The sequence below is a fragment of the Tauraco erythrolophus genome, chromosome 21 (assembly GCF_009769465.1).
Source record: "Tauraco erythrolophus isolate bTauEry1 chromosome 21, bTauEry1.pri, whole genome shotgun sequence".
NCBI classification, from domain to species: Eukaryota; Metazoa; Chordata; class Aves; order Musophagiformes; family Musophagidae; genus Tauraco; species Tauraco erythrolophus.
The window spans coordinates 2,757,050-2,784,589 of NC_141485.1; the positions used below are offsets into that span (position 1 = coordinate 2,757,050).

Below are 27,540 nucleotides of genomic sequence, written 5' to 3' on the forward strand. Positions count from 1 at the left end.
TTCAAACAACTTACCATAAAAATAGAGGACTCGTTGTTGCTCAAAGTCTTTTAAGATACAGTTAGATTACTTGGTAAAAAATAATTTCTTTGAGCTTCTGAGATGTTTTGTGCATGGCCTGGAAAGAGAAGATGATTTCAGTGTTGAAATCTATTAGTTTGAGCAAACCTTCTTCAGGGGCCTTGAGGAGAACAGAATTGCCTTTGTGGTCTCAACATGCTAATGATATCACTACAAAGATCATAATCAAATCTTATGCTTCAACTTTCCAGTGTAAAAGTTCAGAAAAGAATTTTTCCAATATACAATTAATTAAGCCTCTGCTGTGTCCTCTGGTTTTGTTTTGCTCTTCTTCCCCTTCTGTGAAGTATCAGAGAGCGGCCACAGCTAGAACAGGTTACTGGATAATCTTCACCACCACGCTGCTATTTAGAAACTTGTCTTTGTGTCACTCTTGGGGTCCTCCTAGTTCCTTTTATTTTAGGATTTATTAAAATTATTTATAAAATTATTTATTTTATTAAAAATTTTATTTTTAGGAAATAGCTTTTTTATCACCAGTAACTTACTGGTAGATCTGATGCTTTATAGTAATTTTTAAAAATCTTTCCTGAGTAGCTTGCTGTACAGATCATTTGTGCATACCTTGGCCAGCGAGTTCCTTGGACTTGCTGTCACTTTTCTCTCTCCTCTTTTCTGTATGTGACATGCTGTTCCGTGCCAGGGCTGAACAGCTTTTAAATCCTTTGAGCTTGGTCTAGGGATAGAAATCCAGGTGAAACTTCATGGCCTGCATTAGACGGTGGTGTAATGGTCCCTTCTGACTTGACAATGAAATATGCTGTCTTTTGTAAAGTAAGTTTTGAAGCTATATTCTATTTAAGGCACTCAACAACGTAATATTTACAGAAACACTTATTCATTTATTATTTTATTTTTAAAAATCCCACAGGTTGTTAAAGCTGGGTCTACTAAGAGATTATTGTACCATTATTTTTTTGAGTATGATCTCAGAATAAGTTTTAAAATTTTTACTTTTTTTCTTAAAGGCATCAAAAGTAATTAAATTAAGGCTATTTTCTATGTTGGGTCTGCTGGGCTTGAAAAAAAAAAGATGATTGCAAATTGCATGCGGACAAATCAAGCCTCACAAGAAGAACACATTAGAAGAACGAGGAGTGGTGCTACTGTGGGCACATTAGGATGGAAAGTTGAGTCTGGGAACATGCCGTGCAGTAACAGCCGTGCTCTGGTGATTGCACTTTTTAGAACCAGTGAAAGGTTGTGTTTTTGAAAACCAAATTGTACTTCAGAATAGAGTAAGAAAACCAGACACCTGACCTAATTTTGCAACGCTGAAATTAAAATAGAACTTTTTTTGTTGTGAATCAAAACTTTAACAGGCAAATTGTGACACAGTAATTGTCAGATTTTTTTTTAATTCATAATTTTATTTTTAGATAAACTGGTTGCAACTATATGACTGTATGATAAAAGTCCAATTGCTTTGGACTGGAAGTCCGTGACCTGCTGTCTGAAGCTGGTTTAGTGATTGCTGTTAAATTTACTGATCTGCATAACATGTGCTAGAAGGCTTGAAGTTTCTCTGAAATTTAAATGTTACTAGCCTTTCCCAGGCAATGGCATTCCGTTTTGTGGATTTTGAGCTTTTTCTATCAGTTGGTACTTGTGTGTAAGGAAAGCAAGATTTGGCCTCCAAGGTACGGAAATAGCATCTTCTAGCTGCTTGGAAGCAGGATTCTCTCGTTGCTGCTGTAAGAAATACCAGTTTAGTCTTTAATGAAATAAATTAGTCACCTATATTTAGCAAGACATTTTCTGTCATTTTTGTCATATCTGTTTTTTTTTTTTGTGTCTAGCTTCAGAAGGTCATGGACATTGTTCTGAGGTCAGTAGAGGTGACGTGAGGCTGCTCCTGTATAATGTGCAGTAGTAACTCATGCTGTTTCACAGCCCAGTCCCATCAAATTGGAACATGAATTGTGTTGTTTAAATAGTTTGCCAGGCAATACCTGGAAATATCAAAACTGGAATAGTTATTAAATGAAAGAATTTTTTGTCACATGTTAGATCAAGTATGCGATGAGTAGATGTTTTTCATGCTTTTTTTTTCATTATAGATAGCTCTGTGTTGCCCTGCACATTAGAAAGGTCAACACACGATGGAAGAAGAGGAAGAAATATTTTTTTTAATGTGGAAACTATAAAAGAGAAAGGGATGGTTACTCCATGTGCAACTCCATGTGCATTGCACTAATATGCAATATTTGTGCTGAGTAAATATAGAAAGAAACTGCCTTGTAAGGGTACAGAACGTGGCAGATGTGATGGAATTTTTTGTGTAATTAGAGAGGGATGGAGCTCACTGTAATGCAGTTTCAACAGGCAAGAGGGACGTGCAGCATGCTGCGGAGCGGCACCTTAGGCAAGGATCAATTAATACCCAGCAGCTGGAAATAACTAATTTCCTTTGTTCCATCATGGGAAGCCAAGTTGCCAAAAAGAGACTCTGGGTAGAGAATGCTGCAGTGGTCATCTGCAGGCAGCTACGTCAGCTTTACTGAGGGCATCAAGGCACAACTGAATCAGAAATGCTGAGGTTAACTAACCTTTAGAACAGTTCTTGGGACCAACTTTAGGCTGTTTGTAATGCTGGTATTGCTTAGAGTCCTTGTGATGTCATGTTCTTGAGAAGTGATGGCTTCTTCTGTATTTGTTAGATCAGTTCATGTGATTGCATTGGTAATTTGATACGGTTTCACCTTTTTCTAAAGTTTTCATTCATTTTATCATTTTAATGTATTAACACATTGGCTGCTAATAGTAATTAATTGACTGTTTTCCAAAAGAAATTTGCAGAGCCTGTATAAAGAGTATAGGTGATAGAAAATGCTTTTACTGTAACAGTCTTGTGTGTATATATATACCTTTCCCTAATGAAGGTTGTAATTATTAATAATTTTAGCAATTTTATTGCTATCTGAAATGTATTATAATGCCATAACTTCTGTCATTGTTCCCAAGTGACATTGCTGTCTATCTCATCGAGCGTAGAGTAAAAAAGTAGGTAGATGAAGAGGCTTCCTTCGATGTATTTTTCTAAGGATTCTCTCCCTATCTTTTGTGAATATGGTGTAAAATATACAATGATGCACTATGTTGACCAAACAGCTTCCATCCTGAGATGATTATGTTTAAAAGCCACAATTAACTGGAAAAAATGCCACATGTAAAGAATGCCTTATAAGGGCCTGGTGGTCAGCTTTTGCAGCAAAAGCTCTATTTCAGTTTTATGCCTCTCAAGCTCTTTTTTTTTCCCCCTTCTTTCTGGGCTCATGATGCCATTCTGCAATTGATGTCCATTCTCTCTTTGAGTGGGATGTTGTTCCTCACGTGGCAGAGTAGGAGGAAAGTAAACATTTGTGGGCAGGCAGAGTGAAGTCTTTCTAGGCACAGGGAATTTTGGCCTCATGTTGGTTCCATCACTCTTCCCCTTTCCCCCCCTCAACCCCCAAATAAAAAGTGTGTGTGTTTTGTACAGCATGTTTGTCTCTGTATGCAAACATTTTGCACAGAGCTTTTATAAATGGTGTGACTCGTAGCTAGCAAATCTGCAAAGAGGTGATGGTTATGTCGTGAAGCATAAGCACAGATGTATTCAAGTGCCAGCTGTACGAGGCATCTGTTATTTTTCTTCTGTCTCTGCGCTGCAACAGTCAAATAGAAGAAGATACAAGAGCCTGACTGTATTTGTATATTTATTAACACCAACGTTTTGAAGTTGTTGGTGAATTTATGCCCATTATCTTTAAAGAAGTTGTTGATATCTCTGCATTAAGCAGCTACTTTAGCAATCAGGATACGTAACAAAAACTTGTCGATATTTTGTGGGAGTAATGTGCAAGAATTTTATTTATGGCAGACTTAGTGTGATTACCAGACTGCAAAACCCAGGGTTTTCACATTCCTGTCTTAATCTCTCCCCTTTACATAACCACTGGTACACTGAAATATAGTCAGAGCCCTTCTCATCAATGAGACTTGCATGGACCTTCAGTTTATCAGAAGAAAAGCTCCTTAGCTAGAAGTCTCCTTGTTTTATTGTCTCCTGAACAATGGCAGTTTGTCAGCACAGCCTGGGATAGGTCATCAACGAGGATATTTCGAGCACGTTTACTTACAACGTCTGTATGATGCTCTGATGAAACGAATGTTCATTACCCTGTTCCTGAAACAGAGCAAGATGTGGTAATTTGAGTTTCATACAGTTCTAAGGTTTCGAGAACTTTGGGTTGTCCAGAGATGCTTTCGCAAGGTTGTGAGGCTCCGTCTTGCAATCCGTGGTGGTTTTGGTGGTGTTCTCTGGTAGTTTAGATACTTCTGGGTTTGTAGCTGAAATTTAAATATATTGATTACACTAAATGGGGGGTTTTGTTCTCATAGGTGGTGTCATTTTGAATATTTAATATTTGATTGTGGATTTGTTTGATAATTTAGTGAAGAAAATGGTTAAGAACAAAGCATTGTGCACGAGTAAATTTTTCTAGAGACCCTGGAAAGGACTCCAGGATGTTTATCAATAAAGATGTGTTGTCTTACTGAACACAGTAATTTTTTCTATATTTAAATGGGACATCTTGCTTAGTGTAAATCTTCCTGCTATGTGGTAACATAGCAGAATAATGAAACACGTTCATCTTCTGCTTTTGATTTTGGCAGGTTTGGGTTCAAATTCTTCTTAAATAATGAGTTAAAAGGAGTTGAGATGTCTAGCTTTTAAAAGCTATACCCAGGACTCAGTCCAGATTTTTAGCTTTAGAAATATAAAGAGAACACTGTAATTGAGTTTGACTTCCTCTGCAACGTGGGCCATAGAAATCCCTGAATTCCCTGTTTCGAGAAGATTGGGATCTTGGAGCATTTCAGTGGAGGTCATAAAGTGTCAGAAAAAGCTGTGTCGTGCTGCAACTCTCTGTGCTGGCAAGCCAGTTCTGGCTTTTGCAGCGCTATTGCACATCTTTTATTGCTCCATTCATGTGTTTCTACTTCCTTTCTTGCTTTCACTAAGCCCTTTTGGTGAACTAACCTGTGGGAGGATTCCCTCTAGAGGAGAAAGAGAGGACGAGGTGTCATTTTTCTGTTGATTTAATATGCAAGAATGGGTCAATACAGAATCCATTGCATATCAGAACCACTGAGCCTGAGCTTTTGGCATCACTGAAACGGCAGAGGAAAGGATAGCTCTAATTACTACTCGTGACTGGTGCAGGCTAATCAAGATGCTCTTATTCTTTAAGTGCTGTGAGGGAGAAATGAGTCCTTAGATCTGTGCTTGTAATCCTCATTCTCCTGTGTTCTAGAAAAATGGATCTTGCTGCTAGCTGAGGAGGTATAAAGGAGGGTAAAGAAGGCCTCTTCAAAAGGCTCATACTTAGAGGATGGTTGAGAAGTGATGTCTTTGGAAAAGAAATGAAATTTTGCAGTGTTGGAAAATCCTTGCTATGAGGTTCTGTTGAACAATGAAATTAAAATCCTCGATTCCCCCCCCCCAAATTGAAAACATGTTATTGAGTTGTTACTGAGGCCTCATAAAAAAAGAACTTGACATTACAGATCTCAGCATTGTATCATTCATCATTTAGGTGCGCAGCTTTTGGAGTAGAATTTATAAATTTAAATTACAGTGATCTAATGAATGTTTTGTCTCATGAATTGAGACTCAGTAGCAAACGAGTTTCATAAAAGCCATTACTTTGAAGAGGGAGAGGAACTAAAGTACCCAGAAGGAAATGATAGTTGTCTTTGTCAGAGATTGAAACTTTTTTTTTTTACCTTTCCACCTTTGAAAAGAAAAGAGCAAGCACTTGTGCTTCCACCCTTTTGTGTCCTAGTTGGTGGATAAAGCACTTGGCCAAAAATCGGGACTTTCCTGGGAAGGTGTCCTTGGCTACCTGAAGACTCATGATGATGCAGAGTTATTATGGAACAAGAAAGGACAAGTGTGACTTTTTCTGGCTTTTGCCGTTTGTTTCTGCTGATTAGGTCCTAGGAGCATCCTCAAATGTATTTGACCTTGTCTTGTGTTTATTTCAGAAAAAAACCCCACGTGCATATTATTTTCCAATCATAGATTGCAGTGTATCATGGAATGAAAAGAAGGATAACATTTGGAAGGAGGACTTTTGAATTGAGCTAGGTGGAATTTCAGACTACTTCTGACCTAGTCCATACTGATACTTGATCATTGGAACTTGAACTCGAGTTACTGGTTTTTAGCCAGTGCGGTTTAAAAAAGTGTTGGTAAAATGGTCTTACCATGATCAGCCAAAAGAAAGGTATGACGTAGTAATGATTATTCATTTGAGTGACATGATGATTACCCATAATTTTTGTTGCTGCAATATGTGTGAGAAGGTATGTAGTCTTGAGTTGTAGTTGTGTAGTTAGCTCTATGTCAAGTCAAACAGTCAAATTGGAACCGTTCAACTCAGGCTTCTATGGAAGTAGTAATTGGTATCAATTCTGCTAATATAATTTTAGCTACATTAACTTCTGTGATTTGTGTTTTGAAATAAGAATCTGTGGACCCTTTTATCAAAATAATAATTTCCTGTAGGTAATAAATGTACTTGAATCAAAAAAGGTTTGTATGTAGACCTTGCTGTGGTTTTCTGCGTTTTCTATTGCAAAGTAACTAGACTCGAGTCTCACTGTTTTAAAAGTGTTTTTGAAGGGCCTTTGAAGTTCTTAAAAGTAATAAATAGCACCCTCTAGTTATTAGCATAGGTATGTGCCTAGAAAAATGTATATTTTGGGAAGAATTTCAGTAGGCAAAATGTCAAAACCGATTTTTTTCTGTAATTTCTTTGACAGTTGTCTCTCTGTGCGTATATTGTTTCTCTGCTGCATACTTATTGTATGTACCATTTTATTATCCTGAGGCATTTGAGGCTAACAGTTGGCATTTGTACTCCAGTTCTCCAGAAAATTCTCAAGCAGCTTGAGCAGATCCAAGAGACAAGCAAGTGTTGTGTCAGGAATTGTGTTAAACTCTGTAAAATAAAACAGATATGGGCAGGGGGAAACACCCTCTTTTACCAATCCTTAGGATATGTTTGTACAGCTGGCAATTTGTGCTCCTTCGTGTTCGTTGACCTAGGAGTAGCCAACGTTTTAATGCGTTCTTGGAGGGGAAAAAAGGTGTTATGGAAAAGAACTGCCACATCAAAGCCTCTCCTCAGCTTGTAAAATGGTTTCCACCACTACCTTCCTCAGCCCTATCGGAACACTCAGCACTTTCTCCCTCTCAGAAGAAAGCAAGCCTTTTTATTAAGAAATGGCCTTAGAGTTTTTATTTATATGAAAATGATAAAAGTGACACAAAGCAGTTGAAAAGATCTGTACAGTTCAAACACAAGTCCATCAGAGATGTAATGTAAATTCTGTGTAATGTGTCTCTATCAAATCAAGTCACAGGATTCAGCTGTTGCACGGTGAAGTAAATACTCCCTTTAGGAAGATGCTACTCTGCGGAATATTTTTCCTAAATAACTAGAATGTGGTCTAAAACTTCATGCCTATCAAATAGCTTTATTCTGCTGGTCAGATCTGATGTTCCCACTTCTTATTTGTGACAAAGGAAAAGAAGTGCTTGATAATTATTTGCACAGTGCAGGTTCTCGACCGTTGTGGGTGTTGTAACTCGGTTTTAGTCACCCCTTTCCTTTGTGTGGAAGGCTTACGTTGACTCTTTGTTCTCCAGCATTCTGATCCTATTGTTGGATTTTTCATTTAATGTGCTAAATAATATAGGGAGACTGAACTAATTGTAAAATAATTTAACAAAAAATCCTGCTTTCCATTCAAATGTTTTTTTATTCTTTTTAGCACAAGCCCACCTTACTGCTGTGTGGACCTTTATTCTTTGCGAACAGGAGAGATGGTCAAGTCCATACAGTTCAAAACTCCTATTTATGATCTGCATTGCAATAAAAGGTAAGGATGTTTACTGTAGGTTCTTTCTGTGTTAGGGCATGTAAAATTTCTGTCATGAATACAATTTCTGGTGCCTGTGCTCCCTGACTGTATTATTTAAACTTTTCTGTAAGCATAGCTTTGGTTCTCTGTTTCTCAAGTAATATTTCAGTTTGAGTGGGACAATACGCTTCTCCAATGGCTTTCATTTAAGAAGCTGAAATCATTTTGCATCTGAAATCATTTAAGCTTCTTTCAGTTGTGATGAGGGTGAGCAGGAATCGTTGGAATCCTCTATCATCCAGCTACAGATGGAGCAATGGGATCATCGAGAGTTTAAACAGCATAGAGCACTAGAGAGTTTGTCTCCTTCGTGTTCCATTGTTCTGCCAGACATATTGCCTTCCTGCATGTCCAAAAAAATCCTCCTATGCACTCTATGGTCTACAGAAATAATGTTCCTGTGAGTCAAATAACAAAGCAGCATCTCTTAGCTGGGGTAACATCACCTGGTTTCTGAGAGAAAATGGCTTAGAAGGCTGAGCATCAGGTTGAAAATACTTTGTTCCCAGGATCCCTACGTGAGGATCTCAACGATCACTTGGCACTCCTGATGAGAGAACGTGATGCACTGACTTTGGTCACAGCCCATGATTGTGCTGCTTGCTCTAATGCTTCCTTCCACCCAGCTATTACTGCTGTTAGTCATGGTGTGTCTTGAGGTGCCCTACAGAAGTTGTGGGATGTGATTCCTCTGTTGAAGGCAGAGTGCTGAATGAAGAAATTGCTGCAGTTCTTTGGCAATTGATGGTCCTTCAGTAAGGAAGGTGGCACAATAACACAAATCATTAAGAACAAAAGAAAACATCAAAATGATACGTTTTATGTGCCTGTTGTGTATGGCAGTACGTAGCAAACTTGCATATGTGAAGACCATAAAAGAATATGAGCGTGTATCGAACTCGTGCAACTAAGGGAAGTTATCAGTCTTGGAGGTGAGAAAAACAAATATAAAAAAATCCCCCATTTCTATCTACCTCTCATTGTACCATCAAAATCTAAACATTAGTGACTACATTAGATCAAGTAGAAGTTACAGAAGAAAAATAGTACTACTGAGCAAACTAATACCACAGCTAATCTAATAATGAGGAGGATGTTTTGATGGTGTAAATGTTTTAAGAATTAAATGATGGTAGTGTTTTTTTTTTTTTTATTCCCACCAACCTGCTTCTTGTAGGATGTGGGTATGATGGTTACATCAGAAAAATAGTTTCACTGAAGTAGTTGAGTTGGTGAGAGTTACAAGCCATGAATAGGTCACTGTTCCTTTAAAAGCTGTCAGGAGTTCAGTGCTTATCTGTGCAACTGTCCCTTGAAAAATTTAAAGTTCCCTTGTGTACAGTGTGATGATAGTAAATCTTTCCAGGCTGGCCTCCTCGCAGAAGAAAAATCCAATTGTAAAAACAGTCAAACGGCAAATCATCATTCAAAGTCTCTCCCAACTAAAAAGTCTTTCCAGGTGCTAATGTTTCTTTTCCTAAGTGGTAAAAATGGAAAAGCTACTTCAAAGCTGTGTGGCTGTATCCAGGGTAGCTGCTTTTCTGGAACGTATCAGGTTGTGTTGTTATCCAAGGAAAGCTCACTATTTCAGATTGAAAATGCATTAAACGTGGCCAAGTGCAGTGCTAATGGTGCGTTAACCGTACCATAGACTAATGGAGTCCAAAATTTGAATTTAGAGTAAAACTTGAGTTGCAGAAGAAGGGAACATTGTTTATTATTTATGTATTTATACTCTAGAATCATCCATCTAGTAGGTTTCATTTATGCAGAAAGACAGTGTGTCTTCAGAGTAGAGAATAGAAATCTACAGGATTGGGAAATATTACAATCAAATATACATAGGTTTTTTTATATATACTTTTCACTTGCACGTGTGTTCAAAGTCTTTACATTATGCATTGGTTAACTTTCTTTTAGGCCTTGTAGAAGAATTTAGAATTGATCCATTTTTCTTTTGTTCTTCTCTCCTACAGTTTAAGAAATTGGAAGATATGTCGTTTAACTATACAATTTTGTCCAAAACAGGGTTTATAATTTTTAAAAAATCGAGATTTATAAATCAGAAGGGGGTGGGGAAGCATCTTTTTCACAGTGAGAGAGCTACAAGCAAATAAGAAATCCTGCATGAATTTCTTGCTTGGCTTAACACATCTGAATCCCCTTGTTGAGTTACGTGTTCTGCCCTCTTGGCGAGGAAGCTGCTCAGTCTGAAAGTGTATGTGTGCTTCCTGTTCTAGCTCTGCAAATCTGAGAATATGGAAGAATTTTGCCTGAAAATGTCACTTGATTTCTACCTTCCTTCCAAGAATTTGTGCTTCTCCTTGTTTCTACATAGAGGCATACTGGTATTCTACGATAAACAAAGCAGCGCCAGAGTCCCAGATGAGATGTTACACAGCAGAGGGTCCTGAAAGAATTCAAAATACAGAACAGAGCTTATTGCTTTGATCAGCTGCTGCATCAGACACGTAGATAGTGGCCAGTGTTACACCAGCCTGTTGGAAAGGCTTCAGGAGTTATCTTGGGAACTACAGATGCAATCAAAGTGTTTTGGCAAACGTGTTGGTACAAATAATAGCAAAATGAAATAGGAGAGACACAGATAAAGCATGTCTGGGGGAGGAGCATTAGGACGGTTTTGTAGGTGGAAATTGTGACTCAAAACTTATGGATATATCTGAAAATATCAACATGTCGGTCAGGCATGTATTTTTATTTTAATGTGGTCCTTCATCAAAGAGGCTTATAGGTATTGAGCTCTCAGGAGAAGGTGTTCTTGTGGCTAAACAGTTAAAAATAGGAAAACAAGGGAGGAGTTAATGGCTGGTTTTCACACTGATGGGAGATAAGCATCACCTTTTACCCAAAGATGTTTGTCAAGACTGATGTGATTCATTATCTTTTTTAAACATTATTCTGTTTAAAATATGGTAATATGTGATCGTGATTTTCAGATAAAGCATTAGGTGTGTGTTTTAGTCACTGAGAGATGTAATTAATTTTTTCCCACATCGTATCTTTACAGTTAAAACTATTAGAACAGCATTTAATAATGCTTCATATTGTCAGCTAATTAAAAAAATATTCCCTCATATTCTTCCTAATGAGAAAATAATCAGATTCTTAATTAATTATGTCATATTGCTGAATGTTCCAGATAGCTGGTAGATTTTATCTGTTTATTTGTTGGCTTCCCAGGTGGTTCTTTCATTTCAAGAATTTAAGAACTTGGTTTTGGAAAGTCATCAATGTAGGTGAAGATGTATCCTAGTTATAAAGCTTTCAGGATGTTTGATTTTCCACGTTTGGCCTCTATTCATTTAGACAGGATGAGGTTTCACGTGTACTTATGTGGCTTTTGTTCTGTTACTTTATTTCGAGTAACAAACAAGTATTTTGCAATAAAAGTGTGTAACGTGTACGAGTGAATACATAAATAAACACCTGTAATTTTGGTAATTGGCACAAATCCTGCTTCTCTCAACTGTATTTGTGTGCTGGCGTTCTTGATGTGAAAAAACGCTCTGCTTCTAGTAAATAAGATGGTTTAATAAATTTGCAATGAGATGGGCAATGGGGTTATTTCAAATTTAGCTCGTGTTCTACCGATTGTTGATTTGATTGTTATTTGAGTCATTGGAAGTAATTCAGGATCCTTGCAATTCCATTCTTTCTTTTTAATGGAGCTTTTACTGCAGGAGGTGTATCATAAATATGCTGTGTTGCTCTGTATCAGATCTGTGTACTTCCTGAAGTGAAGGTTATGTGGTTGGGATGAGAGAGAATCCTCAATAACTGCCATGTACGGATAACCCGGCAGTTTATCACTGTAGAATTTATATTGATGCTTTTGAAATAATTACATTTAGATATTGAATCTTTAAACCAATGCATTTAATGCTTAAAGTACGCGTTCCATTTCTGTGTTTTCAGGATACTAGTTGTAGTCCTGCAAGAGAAAATCGCCGCCTTCGACAGCTGTACTTTCACCAAAAAATTCTTCGTTACAAGTACGTATAATAATTGGGTTCAGTCTTGTTGCTCTAGTGGTGGAGTGAGATAAAACCTATTTTTGTTGTTGTTGTGTTTATTTCTAAATCCTGAAAGCAGGTCTCCATGACTTCATTTGGAGTTTCTGTCAGAAATCAGAGGAAATCTGTTGCTTCCAAAAAAAAACCAAGTGTTACTTTGCCTCTTTTGCATATCTCTTGTTGCTGTAACTAATTTCTCACTGTTGTGAAAAGCACGTACGCTGACATCCATAGGTAGCTGAAAAATTCTGTTGTTCATTTTGCACAAATATGTACAGAAGTTTCAGGTCTTGAGTTTCAGGTTGTTCACATAAGCAGCAGTTTGAAAATACATCCACAGCGATCTGACCGCATTTCATTTTCTGTTGTTCCTTCGGCCCAGGTACATTTTTTTTTAATTTTTACTATATCCTTACTTTAGCAGGCCCCAAAGCTCAAGCAGCTCAGCAAAGTGTTGTAGTAGAAGAACCATAGGCAGGTTATTTGCCTGCAGGTGCTGTTACATGTATTGCCCACTCAGCGGAGGGTTGTAGTGGGAAAGGTGCTCTCCAAAAGCTGTTCCTCTGCTGAAAGTGGCCCTTTGCTGCCTCAACATCTGTAACACAGTAGTAGATATGTTAATAGAGAAAAATTCTATGTTTTCTGCTGCTTGTGCTCTGCTGTGTCACTGGATGTGGTGAGCATCAGGATGTCATTTATCTGCTCCCGAGACTGTTGTCTGTGTAACGCTAAACACGGAGAAAGTATTTACCCCAGAAAAAAATAAAAATCTTATCTTTCCAAGCAGCTGGTGACTAGTGCTACTGTTTATTGACCAGAAAATCACCTCTTAAAATCTGTAGATTACTGATTGTAACTAACTTTGGAAGGTTCAGAATTTTATTGTTAAAAAGGAGAACCTGAAATTCCCTGGGTGTGTTTTCAGACACAATTGTAAAGTTTTAAGTTATTTTTTTTTGTTATCTGTGCATTTAAAGAAAAAGTTAGGAGGCTGTTTCTTGTAATAGTTTGAAGAAAAGCAGCATTATGCAGTAATATTAAAGTTGCCAATAGGTGTCAGTTTTTTCCTATCCATGGCTGTAAGATAGTAGGAATCTGCTGGAGTTCGGTGGAGAGAGCCAAATGGGGAAAGACTTGTGTCCGTCCTTCCTGTTCCTCACTCCTTTTTCTTCTACCAAAGAGAATTAAGGTACAAGCCTTGCTTTATTTTAGGTCAAAAATAAAAAAAACCCAAACCTCAATCAAGTGTGTATTTTGACAGTCCTTTTGCTTTTCTAATTCCAGATATTGTTTGTTGGTTTTCTCTTTTTCAAAAGATACTTCAGTTTTGTTTTTAAAAGTGAACTGTATTTTGAGGAACAGGAATATCCTATTCCTAACCATAACTCCTGATTTGCAGTGCTGTTGTGGAACAGCAGTGGAATTCAAAGAGGATAAAAAAAAAAAATTTCGGAGATATTTCCCAAATTATTTGAAAATCCAAACTCCTGAAATACCACTATTCACAGCGTGTTTCTCCAGCTGTGCTGTGTTTTTAATATGAGAAAATCAAGATGTTCTCCAGCTTTCTTCTAGTTCCGGGGTTCCAAAGCTCTGACAAAGACACCCCTCAGTTTGTACTGGGCGTTTTGGGAAGCTGCGGGACCCAGCAGACGGCTGGAGCTGCTGCCACCGCAGCCCTTGCCCTGGCACCACCCCAGCTCGCCTGTGGCCAGTGATGGGGTGGGACTGGGCAGAGACACGCGTGCTTTTTGCCTAGATGAATGCATGTCCTGGACCTGTGCTGGTGAATAGTTGTCCTGAGGATTTTGGAGCTTAGCTGTTTCACTTAATAGCTTATGCCATCAAGCGGGTGTTACGCTCTGGCATGTCGAAGGCTGCAGTAAAGCTTTTGTCTAAGCTTTCAGATTTTGTATGTGCTGAAATCTCTTTGACCTAAGAGTGTATCTTTAAAGGCTTAAGTTACTCTGTGTTTGAAATGTGATGTAAATGAGCTACCTAGTTAGCTGCATAGCTTTTTGATAGTCAGCCAACTGGTGAGCCACTGGGCATTTTTCCTACTTTTTTTTTTTTTTTTTAACTTAAGAAAGGGCATTGTCAGTTTAAATTGGAAAAGTATAAATCCCTGAAAAGGGAATTCCCTAAATTGGGGAAAAAAAGCCTTATAAGGCCTCTTCATTTGTGCTATTGCAGCATCTCTGCTGTACAGGACAGTCCTGCCTGAATCCATCCTGATGCAGCAGGACAGTCCTGCCTGGATCCATCCTGATGTAGCTCAGCTGGGCAGTGGCAGTCAGAATGTCACTGGCTGCCCAGAGAACTTTTAATCATGAAGAAGATTCTCAGCTGTGTTGTCTGAATCTGATAGCTTTTGGTCAGAAACGATGGCATTAAAGGGCAAAATATTAAATGAGGATCCCTGGCTCTTTGAAGACATTTCTGTTACGGTGTAAACCACTATGTGGAAAAAGATAATCTTTTTCTCAAGAAGATTTGGTGATGATGTGGAAATCCCATCTTCCATTCATATCAACTAAGTGGTGTGGGAGCCTTTGAACCTCATTGGGACAGCTAAAAAGCAAACATAATTAAGTGGAAGCTCTCATCCATTTTCTTGACTATACACAGAAATTAAATGCAGAATGTTCAATTAAAAACAGCGTCAGGAATTCTGAAGTTTGGTGTTCCTCAGCAATGCTAACGCAGCTGTGTTGCACATGAGTAGTATTTGTCTTTCTGTTTTTGTTTTTGTGGTTGAATGTGTAGCTTAATATATTGTTGTAATAAATATACCATAAAATATTCAGGATGTAGAACACGGTCAAGTTCGTGCTGCTCTTGGAATGTTTAACTCCTGCACTTCCTGATTTTTCTTGAGCAAATTTGACATAGTACTGATCTTTTTATTTTTTTTTTTTCCCCTGCATGTGATTAGGTGGAACTGTGCTGATTTGACTTGAGTGGCGGAGAGCCAGCACGTTTTATTTGTGCCTTTTATAACAAAATCTCAGTGCACAGGTGCTCCAGTCTTGGCCAATTTAAGACAAGTGCTTAAACTTGAAGGGAAAACATACTGTGGATATTGTAGAAAAATTACCAGGATATCCTATCATCTACCCTGTGAGGTGTTCTTGGTTTTAAATGTCTGCTAAGGAAATGCATAGCATCAGTCTGCAAAGAGCTCATGGCAGTAGCTTCCATACGGCACTCCGTTCTTACGCCTGGAGCCAACTCAGTTCCGTTAAGAAGGGACTTGCATCAAGGGGAGGATCAAGACAACCAGTAATTTCACACCCTGTTTTGGGTGCTCACATGCCAAACTAAAGAGATTCGTTTGATGTTTATAATAAGGATGTGTTTCCTTTGCTGGTTGGGAATTTCAAATAGGTTTTTAAATAATTAGTAGGAGTTTTGTCGTGGTTCACTTAAGATTTCTGCATATGACTGAGCGATCAGAAATGGAAGTGATGTACAGGCTTTTTTCCCTCTACTTTGCTCTAAACAATAGATGCAGAAAAGCTGAATTTCATTGATTTCGATTACATCAGTGCTCCTCAACCCTTCTCCAAAAATGCTTACTTAGTGGAACATTGATGATTATGAATATGGCCTGATGGATACTTTCTTCTCTGTAAAGAATATCCTTCCCACCCCTGGGCCCTAAGTAAAGATTATCACAGATAACATCATGCATGTGGCATCATCTTTGTGTCCGATAACTAGTGCCTGCTCAGTTTCTCTGGCCCTTCCACTGCTCATATTGATATATTCTCCATCCGTTATTCTCTAGGGATGAAGACAGTTATTGCAGCCATTAGCTGGCACCACATTTCTATTGATGCTGTACAGCTAGAGCCTTAAGAGGTAATTTTCCAGATTTTAGTCAGAGTACATTATTGTATATAAAGTCTCAAAAGATTTGCCTAACCACAAGTCAAAAATTATTCAGTATATGTTAAACGCATTCCCCCTGCACCTCTCAAACCAAATTAAAAAAAAACAAACCCAAAAGGTGTTTGATACTCTGATTTGCAGTTTGGATGGGGTATTCTTTATTTTCACTGACATTCCCAGGCAAGAAATAACACGGTGGTTTCAGTTTGTCACAGGTCCGACCTGGAAATGGTCCAGGCTTTTTCGTACGTTCGTTTAGCTTTGTGAGAATTCCTTTTCCCTGATGGGCACAGAGGGAGCAGTTTGATCTCTTTGCTTTGAGGTGAAAACACTGGATGTCTTACGAAAAGGTTTAATGCCTGAAGAGTTGCTTTCTTCAAGAAGTTCTGTTTGTGTGTTTCCTTTCTCAGCTGTGCTCAGCGAGTAGCATTTATCCTGGATGCCCCATGTGGTACAATAATTGATAGGATTCCTCTGTCTGTGCAGGGAGACTCCAGTCCTTGAGGCAGGTGGGAAGTGAGCTCCTGTTTCACAATGTTTTCTTGATCAGTGAAAAGAAGCCAAGTTTGTTCCTGTGAATTGTATATAAGCAGGTTTTATTTTTATATACACACATATATGTATGTATATATAGAAACACACACCCCTTGGTGCAATTTGTAACTGCCTTCCTGGGAAATGTTGATTTGATCTCGCTTTTACTTTTTAACAGCATTGTTTATAAGAGCATTTTTTCCTGAAAGTCTGAATCAGCGTGTCGCTGTTACAGGATAATGTTGAAATACTTTTTGAAAAGGTCTGTAAGGCAACGTGGTGCATTTATGGAAATAAATGTCTTCATTGCTTGCAGGGTGTCTTGCTATATTGCAGGGAAGTGTAAATACAATGGAAAAACTGCATGAAGACAGAAACAAGGCATTGGTACCCAAGATGTGTATCTATCATAGCTCCTGGCTTGGACAGTTTTAAAAATTATATGTACAACAGGAAGTGCTGTTTGTTTCTATGTAAGTTACTTTTATCTAAAGCACCCAAATCCTTAATGTTAAAGGTCAAACCAAAGTGGTCTTACATTGTCCTGTACAGGAACAACAACCTCTATGGCAACATTAATATTTATCACTGTCCAATTCTTTGAACAAAAAAAGAAAGTGAACTCAGGATTAAAATATAGTTGGTCCTGAAATCAGGCAAATTTGTGCTAAATGAAACAACCAAGCCTAATGAAGGTTAAAGGCAACAGATATTTTTTTGTAAAACTCTGGTATTGGTCTTAGACCTATAGAGTAACAGTAAAATACTTAAAACTATTGCGATAGAATTGCCAGGGAAAGGAGGTAATAATAGTGGTAGTCATAATAATAGCAACAATAGTAGTGATGATCACAAATTAAATCTGTGCTCCTTCCCTAAGCTTGTGTGAAGGAATAATTCTGTTCTTCTGATCCAGAATGGCACAAAATGCTACTCATCGCAGGGCTGGCTCTGTTGTGAACACGGCGTGCTGTATGAACATTGCCCTGCAAGAGGGGCATGATGATGTAGCAGTTGTGGCTTTACTTTTTCACTTCATTTCTAGGGTTTTTTTTTTTAGTGTTTTAGTAGTGATAATGCCTGTATGATTTACAAGAGAAAAGAAGGTGGCCCTGGATGGCAAGCAAGATTTCACAGTAGGGTGCATCCTGCTGGTTCGCTCTTTTGCCCGGTTTTTATGGGTGATGCTTAAACAGAAGGAAGTACAAGAACAATAGAAGAGTTTTGGAAAGTATGTGACAGCGTGAGAGTAATAACATTTACATAGGGCCTTTCATCTAGAAGGAACCCAGAGGAATTTATAAACAATATTACTTTATACAGTTTATCAACAAATAAATTTGGTTTGCTTGGTGACGCTAAAAAAACCCACCCACCCACAAACAAACAAAAAATATTAGATAAAACAACTTATATGATTTGTTTTCCTTGGAATAAACAATGCTTTTGCAACAGCAGTATCACTCTACCCATTATTTATTGTATATAGCCTTTCTGTGCTCTCTGTCATGGATCTGTTTGCTAGCTGCTTTGGATTGCAAGACTTGAGAATGTAGTTTTGTAATTTCATTACTGTAGAGTGCTGTATATTTCATAAGACCTAGAAAAAAAATGATTAATTGATTATAAGCTACATCCAGGGACTGAAAAGCAGCATGGCTTTAGTGGGTTATTGTAGCTATTTATTTCAAAATACACAATACCACTGCTTCACAGATTTTTAAAGTGATATCTGGCAAATGCCTTGAATGATTAAAGGCAAATAATTCTGGTTGGAATTTGCTCAGAAAACTGTGTTTAAAAACACTGTATGCTTAAGGTGGCATATGTCATCTTGAATGAACCTCTCCACACACTGAAACAGAAAAGTCTTGATTTATCCAGAAATCTGCTTTCTTGGTGAGGTTTCACTTAGTTTTGCCTTAGGATGTAGGTTAGCCTTGGAGGGCTCCTGCCTTGGCCAGCGTCTCTTGTGTTTGCTGACTGTATCCTATCCCAGTGTCACATTCATCGTACTCAAAAGAGATGCAATGTCTTCCATGGTTTGGGATTAGAGACCAGAATAGTAAGATTTTTATAATAATACTGCCCATACACACACAGTGTGTAAACACTCACACAGAGAAGTAGCTTGAAATAAAACTGGACAACCCTAGTGTGCACTGCTCACAGATACCAGGTGTGGAATATCCGTTAAAAAACAAGTTACAATAATTATGAGGATAATTTTTATAACTGATACAAAAAAAAGCATAAATATGTATCAGTGTAGAGGAAATCAGAGAGAACTGGTTAGGAGAAAGCAGTGAAAATTCTAGAAAAAGGAAGTTTTCCTATTAAACTGGCAGGGGTGGGGGGAAGGCAGAAAAGAACTTAGTAAGATAGTTTTCTAAAAGTAAAAACGAAGTCAAGATAGAGGCGATGAAAGCCTGGCAAATATCACACACAGTTTTTTGTGTTTTGGGTTGTTTTTGGTTGGTTGGTTTCTTCTCTCTGGACTATAAAAATAGGTACAGAGAGTAGGGAGTTCTTACAATGTGCTGTGAAATTAAAAAGTAGTGTCTTACGATGAGCATGTTGGGATGTGTTTGAAGAAAAACAGTGTTGTTCTGGATGCTTCTGGTTTGGCATTTTCTTTCCCTTCGCTTTATTCATTTGCACGTGAATTTGCAACAGTTATTTACGTCATTTTACGCTGCATTTTAGTGAGGGCCCAGGAGGAAATGTAGCTGTACTCGGAGTAAGGATCTGTTTTCGTCTGTGAGTACATCATTCTGTAAACTGGAAATAAGTTTTGGCTTAGCTCAGACAAGTTCTGACTGTTAGCATCAGGTTTTTCTGGAGAGAAACGTTGCCTCTAGTGCACCTTTAGGTCTGAATACTTTGCCACGATAAGAATTAATCGTCTTTAGGTCTTCATTAATGGAGCTGTTTAGGCTGTGTAGGGTTTCTGAAGGGCCAAGCAAAAAAATTACAGCCTTAACTATGGTAGTGCTCACTTCTGGGGGGGAAATTGTTGTTAAAAATGGTCCTCCACCTGCATGGCATAGTTTTTTTTCAAAACGAGTCATGTTGGTATGTGTTAAATTTGGTATATGTGCAGAGCATGTACATCATCCATACTGCATCAATGGGAAGGGCACACGTAGAGCACAGCCAAAGATACCGCTCAGACCCGTGGCGGGACCATGGATAACAGATGCATGGCTCTGGTCCTCCTGAAGACCTGAGCTGTTGAAAGCTTAGATGTCCATAGGCTTTGAATTGCCTGTGGGATTCCAAAGATTGTGTGCTTGGAGGTGAAGTAGCAAACTGCCAAGTTTTTATGGATATTGGGAATCCCTGCAGTGTTTAGCCCCCAGCTCTCCATCCCATACTGGGCTTTTGGGTTTATATATGTACTCATACACATGTATTTTTGTTGTTTTTTTTTTTTTTTAAGCTATTTTCCTCATGGGAAAGCTTGATGAAGAGCTGCCCGAATACAAATGGTTCAAGTTTTCATAGTGGCATGTTTTGTGATTTATGGGCTTAATCCCTGTTAGAGCTGCCATGACTCTTAATGGCCTGTTCCTCTTAGCAGTATTTTCCGTGATGCACTGTTTGTTGAAAAGCTAAGTGGGAGCAATGTGTTGCTTTTCTCCTCTTGGCTGCTGTCTGTGTGCTCACACTGCCGTTACTGAAGCTAGAAGATGAGCTTTCTAAAAACAATTGTAGAAAAGGACTGGAGCCTTAGTTTTCTGTAGGAGCATAGATCAATGGAAAGATTCAGAGTCAGAGAAGTGCATGTTTGTGTGTTTCCTAAATGAGTAGAGGAGGTGATTTGGTTTATGATGAGCATATGGATATGAATCTCCAAAGGGTGGTAGAGATTTTCATAAAAGTAATTGAAAAATAAAGTAAAGTAAACGTGCCTTCGCTTTGCTCGCTCATTAAGCAGCTGTTTGTATAGCTCTTCAGAGAACTTTAAGTAAATTCTTGTATTCCTGTATTCTCCGTAAAACCAAATAGATAAAGTCAGCACAGCAACAAGTAAGCTAAAGCCATCTTTGAATCCAAATAATCGCAAACTGTATGCTTATTTCAGATGATAATTTTATACCTCGGATTTTTTTTTTTTTTTAAAAGATGGGAAGAAACAAAGAAATTGTAATGCTAAAGAATTTACCTATGGTACTGTTTGGATATAGGTAACACTCGCGTCTTGGAAATGGGAAAACAAGGCAGGGAATATGGGATGGCAAGGTGCTGCCTGTGAAATCCCAGCTGTTAGCCAAGTCTCTGGTTGGAGGGAGCCTGGAGCCCGTTTCTTATTCCTCAGTGTTGCCTAAGCTGGCACCGGTTGGAATTCTTGGGCGTAGGAATGTAATCAAAAAGCCAGGAAAGCTGCACTTTGATGCAGATCTTCAAAATAGTGTTCATCTACTTTTGCTTTTTGACAGCTTTGAAGTGGTGCATTTCCTCTGCGTGTCGTTAACAAGCGCAGAGGGAGAGAGCAACAGTGTACTTAAAAACTTTTAAAATAGTCTCCAGTCGGTTTTCACCTATATATTTATGGATGTTAGTCCCAGTGAAGCTTATTCTGAGATCAGATGTTTTTTAGTGCTTGCTTGGTTTGCTGTGCTTTTGGAAGGACTTTCCCTGAGTGATCTTTTCTTGGATGACCTCTCCATGCTGTCATTAACACTTGGAAACTTTGGTCTTCTTGACAGTTAGTTCTGCGTTCTCATTACGTTCCTTCCTATTGTAAACACGCTCAAGTTGCTGCTGTTGTTGCTTAGGTTGGATTTTTCCTCAGTTGTTTGGAAATTTCGTAGAAATAGAAGTTAATCTTTAAGAGAGTGAGGCTGGTAAGGATTGGATGGCCGAGCTTGATGGGTCACGCCGTGTCTGTCTTTTCATTTGCCTGGTAGATGATGTTCTGCTGACTCCAGCTGTTTTTTTGGAAAGCAGAAAAACAATTTGCTTTTCCTTCCCATAAAGTATAACCCTTTGTTTATCCTCGTACTGCTGCAAGTTTCCAAAATGCAGAGACTTGCAAAGAAAAGAAAGGGAGGAAATAGCTCTTTTTTTACACTGTTTTTTCATATCGGAGAGTAGAGTTTGGCACCGAGTTGGATCGTTGACCTCCGTGGAGGTTATTGTTGGAAGTGGCTGATCTGTGTGCGGAGCTGTGTCCGATTGACTGAGTCCAGTTCATGGAACAAACTACCTACCGTGGCTTTGGTGAAGACAGCTGCAGTTTTTTCGAAGATGACTTTCTTTTTTTTATTTGATTAATTTTTTATTTGAAGAATAATGCTTTTTGCAGTTCTTCCTTTACTTCAGTTCAGTGCAGTAATTGAGAACAGCTCCCTTTTCTAAGCAAAGACGTTTCTTTTTGTTAGAGTTGTTGAATTGCTTCGGTTTTGTCATTACGTGCATCTTTGGCTAATTCTCCTTTTGTTTTCTGCTGCAAGGATGTTACGAGGTGCTTGCAGAGTTTGGGAAATGCAAGTAACTGATTCTAATATCCCTGTAGAGATTTATATGATGAGGGCTATCATCTGACAGCTTTTAATGATATATTTTATATGTAAAAGGGAAGAAAAATAAGTAAAGTTTGGGGGACCTGAAGGTCTTTACTGACCCAGATAAGAATTGCCGAAGCAGCAGTCAGAGTTAAAACCTTACTGGTGCTGATCTATAATGTCATCGGAAGAACACGTTTGTATTTACAACCGAGGGTTGCATTTTTACAACCTTTTTTTGCTTGCTTTGTTCCTTAAGAGGCTCTGGCTACCCACATTTTATGCACTTCAGGAATGCTATAACAATTGTGGCATCATCTCTGCAGAACTCGTTTTCCTTCCTGAGATCAAGGCAGCGATAAGGCCTTACAAAATATTCACTGGGTTTTGCTTTCCTGGCCTGAGATGGATTTAATTGGATGAATTGCTGCTTTTCTCCTTCCATTGCTTTCTGACCTTTGGAATAACTTGCTGTGATCTTTCGAATTTTGCAATACCCTCACTGCTCCTCTGTAAAAACTGCAATCAGGGGCTGTTTATCTCAGGCAGCATGAACAGTGGAGCAGCTGTTTCTGCACGTGCCCCACAAAATGCCATCATACATGTCTTGTGTTGTCACGCGTCGGTTTAAACTTACACCTACGTGCCATCGTTAACACGCTTCCAGGCACATTTTTCATCGTTTGCAGGCATTGAAAATAATGCCACCTGACTTAAAAGTCTGTTGTCCTCACTCAGTGTTCTGGATGATTCAGGGACCTGCATGGAAAGACTCTGGTATTGGCAAAAAAGAGGCGAATAGGTTCGTTTTTTTCTCTCTGTGGTTGGTGGATCAGTACCAAGAGTCTGACACCAGAGACTTGGGGAGATAGAAGCTTAGTTAGCTGTGTATATATATATTTTTTTTTAATATGTCGTTTCTCAGAATGCAGTGTAGGATTTTATGCCATAGATTGCAGTTGTTGGTTATATGTGTTCTTCTAAAATGCTGTTTTCCTGATCTCAGTGCTCCTTCTGCCTGTGATACAGGATCAGCTCACCAGGGCTCTGGTAAATGAGACACACATGTCTGAGTTTTTTTTGAAATGTTGTTTCTTGGCCAACCAGTGAGAGAATATGAATTACTAAATTGTCTATATTAGCCTAAGAACTGATGAAAACAGAGATTAACCCTTCACTGGATAGTCGCCTCCTTTCCTCCTCACCCCCATTCTCTTTTTTATCTGTGTTTTAGTGTACCAGGATGGCTTTAGGTCTCGTAAATGGCGTTGTGCACGTGACGGAAGCCTTGATTTATTAGCTTAAATTTGGATACTCAAGCTCAAATCTTGTTATCAGGGCCCTAAACAGTAAACAGTTTTGTGGTTTCATCTCTGTGCCTGCAGTACCTGAACTTTCAGATTCTTACCTTGACAAAGGATCCCACTGCAATCAGCGTGCTGGAGCCACGCAGCACGGCCCTTTGCGGTGCTGGGGCTGGAATACTAAAGTTAGGATAAATCTGTAGGATTTGAGTGCTAAATACAGGCAGGGTGACATACCGATGGGGAAAGAGCAGCCGTCCATCCGAAGCACATAATCCAAAATGAGGAAAAAAAAAAAAAAAAAAAGGAGGGGAAACAGGACGTGGAAATAGGACAGTAATAGCAGTCAGGATGAGGGTCACCATGACACTTTTAATTGTAAATTACTTAGGCTTTTAATTGATGTTTAAGCCTTATCTAATTGTTTTCATAATAACTTAAAATTCTGTATTTATTTAAATTTTAGTAGTGTGATATTCTCGGTGATTGTTTTTGGAGGGGATTTTTTTTGTTGTGTTTTTTGTTTTTAACTCAGATTTTATATAAAGAAATTGCATTTGATATGGGCCTGATTAATTTTAGGCCTTGCTATATTTTTGTTCACAGCTATTTCCAGTGGCTTTCTGTTATAGGTATTTTCACCTTTTAATCTTCAGGAATAATTCTCTGTTTTATGTTCATCTCTATGCATGTGTATATATATACGTTTTTAATTATAATATAAAAATAATGAAAAGCAGGTGAACATTGCAAGCTTTTCCACTGATTTTTAAAGGAATTAATTAATTTGCTCACTGTGTAAAGTGTGTGCAAAAGTATTTTGAGAGGCTGAGGTCTTGTATATAGAGTTATTAAAAGCAAAACCGAAAGCACAATGCACCCTTTCATACCAAAAAAATCTAGAAGAGCTTGAAGCAAACTGAAACTGTTGACCAACAGAAGGATGTCAATCAAGTAAAATTAATGAAAATATGAAGATACAGAACCAATCCAGTCAAACTTTTAAATATCCCCCTCATCTCACTGTATCAAAGTGGTATTAAAAAAATGCGAACTTAAGGAGAAATGAGTATTTACACATAATTAACTGTTCAAAATAGCTCATCTAACCACAGTCTTATCTCTGGGAACAAAAATGCAAGCATTTACTTAGTGATATTAGCAATTGAAAGGTTTTTGTTTTCTTGGCAATAAATAAAATTCTTTGTAAGTCATTAAGATATTTCTTAATGTTGCCTTTTAAAACTTTTCAGGCTGCTATCCTTGTCCAGGGCCAAACATGAATCCTATTGCTCTTGGAAGCCGTTGGCTTGCTTATGCAGAAAATAAGGTAAGGAAAGGTTTAATTTCCAAAAATACTTCTCTCTATTTCTAGATTTCGTTCTAGCTTTTGTATATATATAGGGGGGGGAAAAAGAAAAGAAAAAGCCTGAGAAAAAAAGCTATGTGGAAAACATCTGTAAGAGGACTTGCATAGTGATGACAGAGCTCATCTTTGACCCATGCTGGTTGTGCTTTGGTGTTCATATATGTCACATCTTTTCTCTGCACATTTGGTTTAAGCTCATGAACCTGGGGGGTCAAGGTGTGTATGTGGTGTAGGCAGAGAAGAGGGTTATCAACCTGTGTTGTCATTGAGGTCACTCAATAATCCTATTTAATAAACCTCAATAAACCTATTTTGCATTTAAAAGTTTAAAGCACCGAATTACAGACACCTCTGAAAGGCAGCCAAGTGAGGATTCCTAAATTCTATTTGGGGAAACTGAGTCTGGACAGAGCCAGTGAGTTTGTATGAAGCAACACGGCAATGCACTTTGTGCATTGGGAAGTAGCATTAAAATGACCACTTTTTAACAGCTTTACTGGAATTGTTAGTCTCCAGGAGAAAAGAAAAAAAAAAGAAAATGTTGAATTATTTTTTCTTATTTCTAGAGGCAAGATAAGAAAATAGATCCCAAGCAAAACAATTATCACTGTTCTTACCCAGCCCTAGGCCAGAGAAGTGGTTGTGTTTAATGCTTGAAGTGTTTGAAAACTTTAAATTGCACTTCTAATGCCTTATTTTTATTTGAAAGCAGATGGTTTTCTCCCTTCCACCTGTGACTGGAATAGCTGTTTTTAGAGCTGAAGCAGGAATTATCAGCGAGGCAGGCTTTAGAAATGTATTTGTTGGTACACCTTTTCCAGCACAACTGATTTCTTTCCAAACTCAGGCCGTGCCTGTGTGGTTTTGTAAAACTTCCACCAGTCAGCCTGGGATTTGAAAAGTCCTACTGCCAAAAATATAACCCACTGGTCAGCGAAAGAATTATGTCACAAAGGGAACTGAAATGGCCAATGTGTTCCCAGGTATATTCACTGTGGATTTCCCCTTTCTCCCCAGTTTAACTGTTTTTTATTCAGATACTTAAATATAAACAGGGAAAGAATGCATGTAGGAACAGATACATCTTATAGTGATTTTTTTTTTTTAATTTTCTTTTAGCTAAAACAGTTAAACAGGCAACGTGTTCTGTGTACAAACAACAAACACCCATAGTTTTTTGCCATTTTATTTAGTCAGAAGCACAGATTGTATTAGTGTTCAAAGGCAAAAACTGCTTTTGTAGGTTGATGGCAGGTCGAAGAATCTTCTGTTGATTTATTAATTTTGAAGGAAGGTGATACAGAGGAAACTCCATGTACATTCCTTTAATCTATTAAATGAAAAGTTTAAAGTAGCTCTTTTCCTTTGTCATTTCTTTGCTTGCTAGTCATAAAGAGGAGGGGAAAGCCACACTCAGATTCCTACAATGTCAGATATTTAGTGTTACACATACATGGCTAAAGCTTTTGATTATATTTATTTAAATTTATTTGTGGTATTGCTGCCAGACCAAAAATCCCACCATTTCGAAGTTTATGAATTCTTAGTGACTGCTCATCTTGTAATTGAAAACTGGGGTTGAGTACGCGACAGTCTGGGTGGCACCCAGAAGATTATAAAAAGGGGTTAAGTGTCTCAGCAGGGCTTTTTGCTGTTTGTAGGAAAAAACACACCACTGTACATGATAAATAAGAGCTATGGTAATGGGTTATGGGTTTGTGTAGTTTAATAGTAGTTACTTGCTTGCTGTCTGTCTTCTTGTAGCTGATCCGATGCCATCAATCCCGTGGTGGAGCCTGTGGAGACAACATTCAGTCTTACACTGCCACAGTCATTAGTGCTGCCAAAGTGAGTACATCATCTGCTGCTGGGAGAGGTTATCGTGAGAGATAATTATTAGGTTTCCCTGCTGAATTGTGCTGTGTGTCATCGCCCCCCCACTCCCCCCCGTGCACAAAAGAGAAGAACACAGTCAGGAAGACGGCAGCATTAGCACCATGTGTATGGTCCTGACCCTGCGAATCCCAGCGTAGCCGTTGTTTTTCACAAAGTATTCCTGTCCTTCTGAACTGATTTAAAAAAAATTTTATGTATTACAAACAGCTATTCGTATTACTGACCCCTGTTACAGGAGAACCAGAGCAAAATCGATTTGTGTAATGGCTATTTGTAGTATTAGAGGTTTACATGATTAGAAACGAACGTTGTGAATTATTAGTCTAATAACATCATGAAAACTGACTTTACCAGTGCTCGGTGCTTTTCGGACTCAATCACAGCAGCGTTACGTGTTTTATTCTCTCTGAAGGATGACAGCGCAGTACTGGAGCTAATTAATTACCTGGCAGCTTTCTTTGAAGGTTGGAGTTTATTAATGACTGTTTACATATAGGTTCCACTGCCTAGTTTTCTTAGTTCTTATGACATTATAATATCCCTATTTTCAGAGAAATATCTGGGTTTTTGTAGTATCAGAAGACGACCGTGGCTTGGAAAGATCTTAAACGAGCCAAAGAGTATGCAGAACTGTTGTTTTACTATTCCCCCCAACCCTCCTCCTTTCCTTGAGGACTCGCCTGCAACATTTTGCCAAGTAATTTCTTTCTCTCACACACAGACAAAGTGAGTTTTGGCATTGTCTGGCAAGCTTCGTGCTGATTACAAGCTTTCGTTGTAACCGCCAGCCTTTTCATTTCTGATATGCACAACAAAACAAATCTAATAATAGGAATTAAATGACAGCACAGAGCAGAAAGCTCAGCGTCACCAAAGAAAACAACAGTTACAAGAACCCACAAAGAGACATAGGGCATGCCGTCTTGTGAAAAAAGGAAACA

The 27,540-nt window shown here is 38.3% G+C and overlaps 1 protein-coding gene across 1 annotated transcript in view; it reads left to right on the forward strand.

The window, feature by feature from the left end:
• Nucleotides 1-27,540, forward strand: part of BCAS3 (BCAS3 microtubule associated cell migration factor) — a 363,717-nt gene that overhangs the window by 41,831 nt on the left and 294,346 nt on the right. Inside the window, exons 8-11 of the mRNA XM_086624898.1 lie at nucleotides 7,909-8,016; nucleotides 11,995-12,071; nucleotides 24,588-24,664; nucleotides 26,468-26,551. Of these exons, the coding sequence (XP_086481024.1) occupies nucleotides 7,909-8,016; nucleotides 11,995-12,071; nucleotides 24,588-24,664; nucleotides 26,468-26,551 (346 nt within the window). The remainder of the gene's footprint in view (nucleotides 1-7,908; nucleotides 8,017-11,994; nucleotides 12,072-24,587; nucleotides 24,665-26,467; nucleotides 26,552-27,540) is intronic.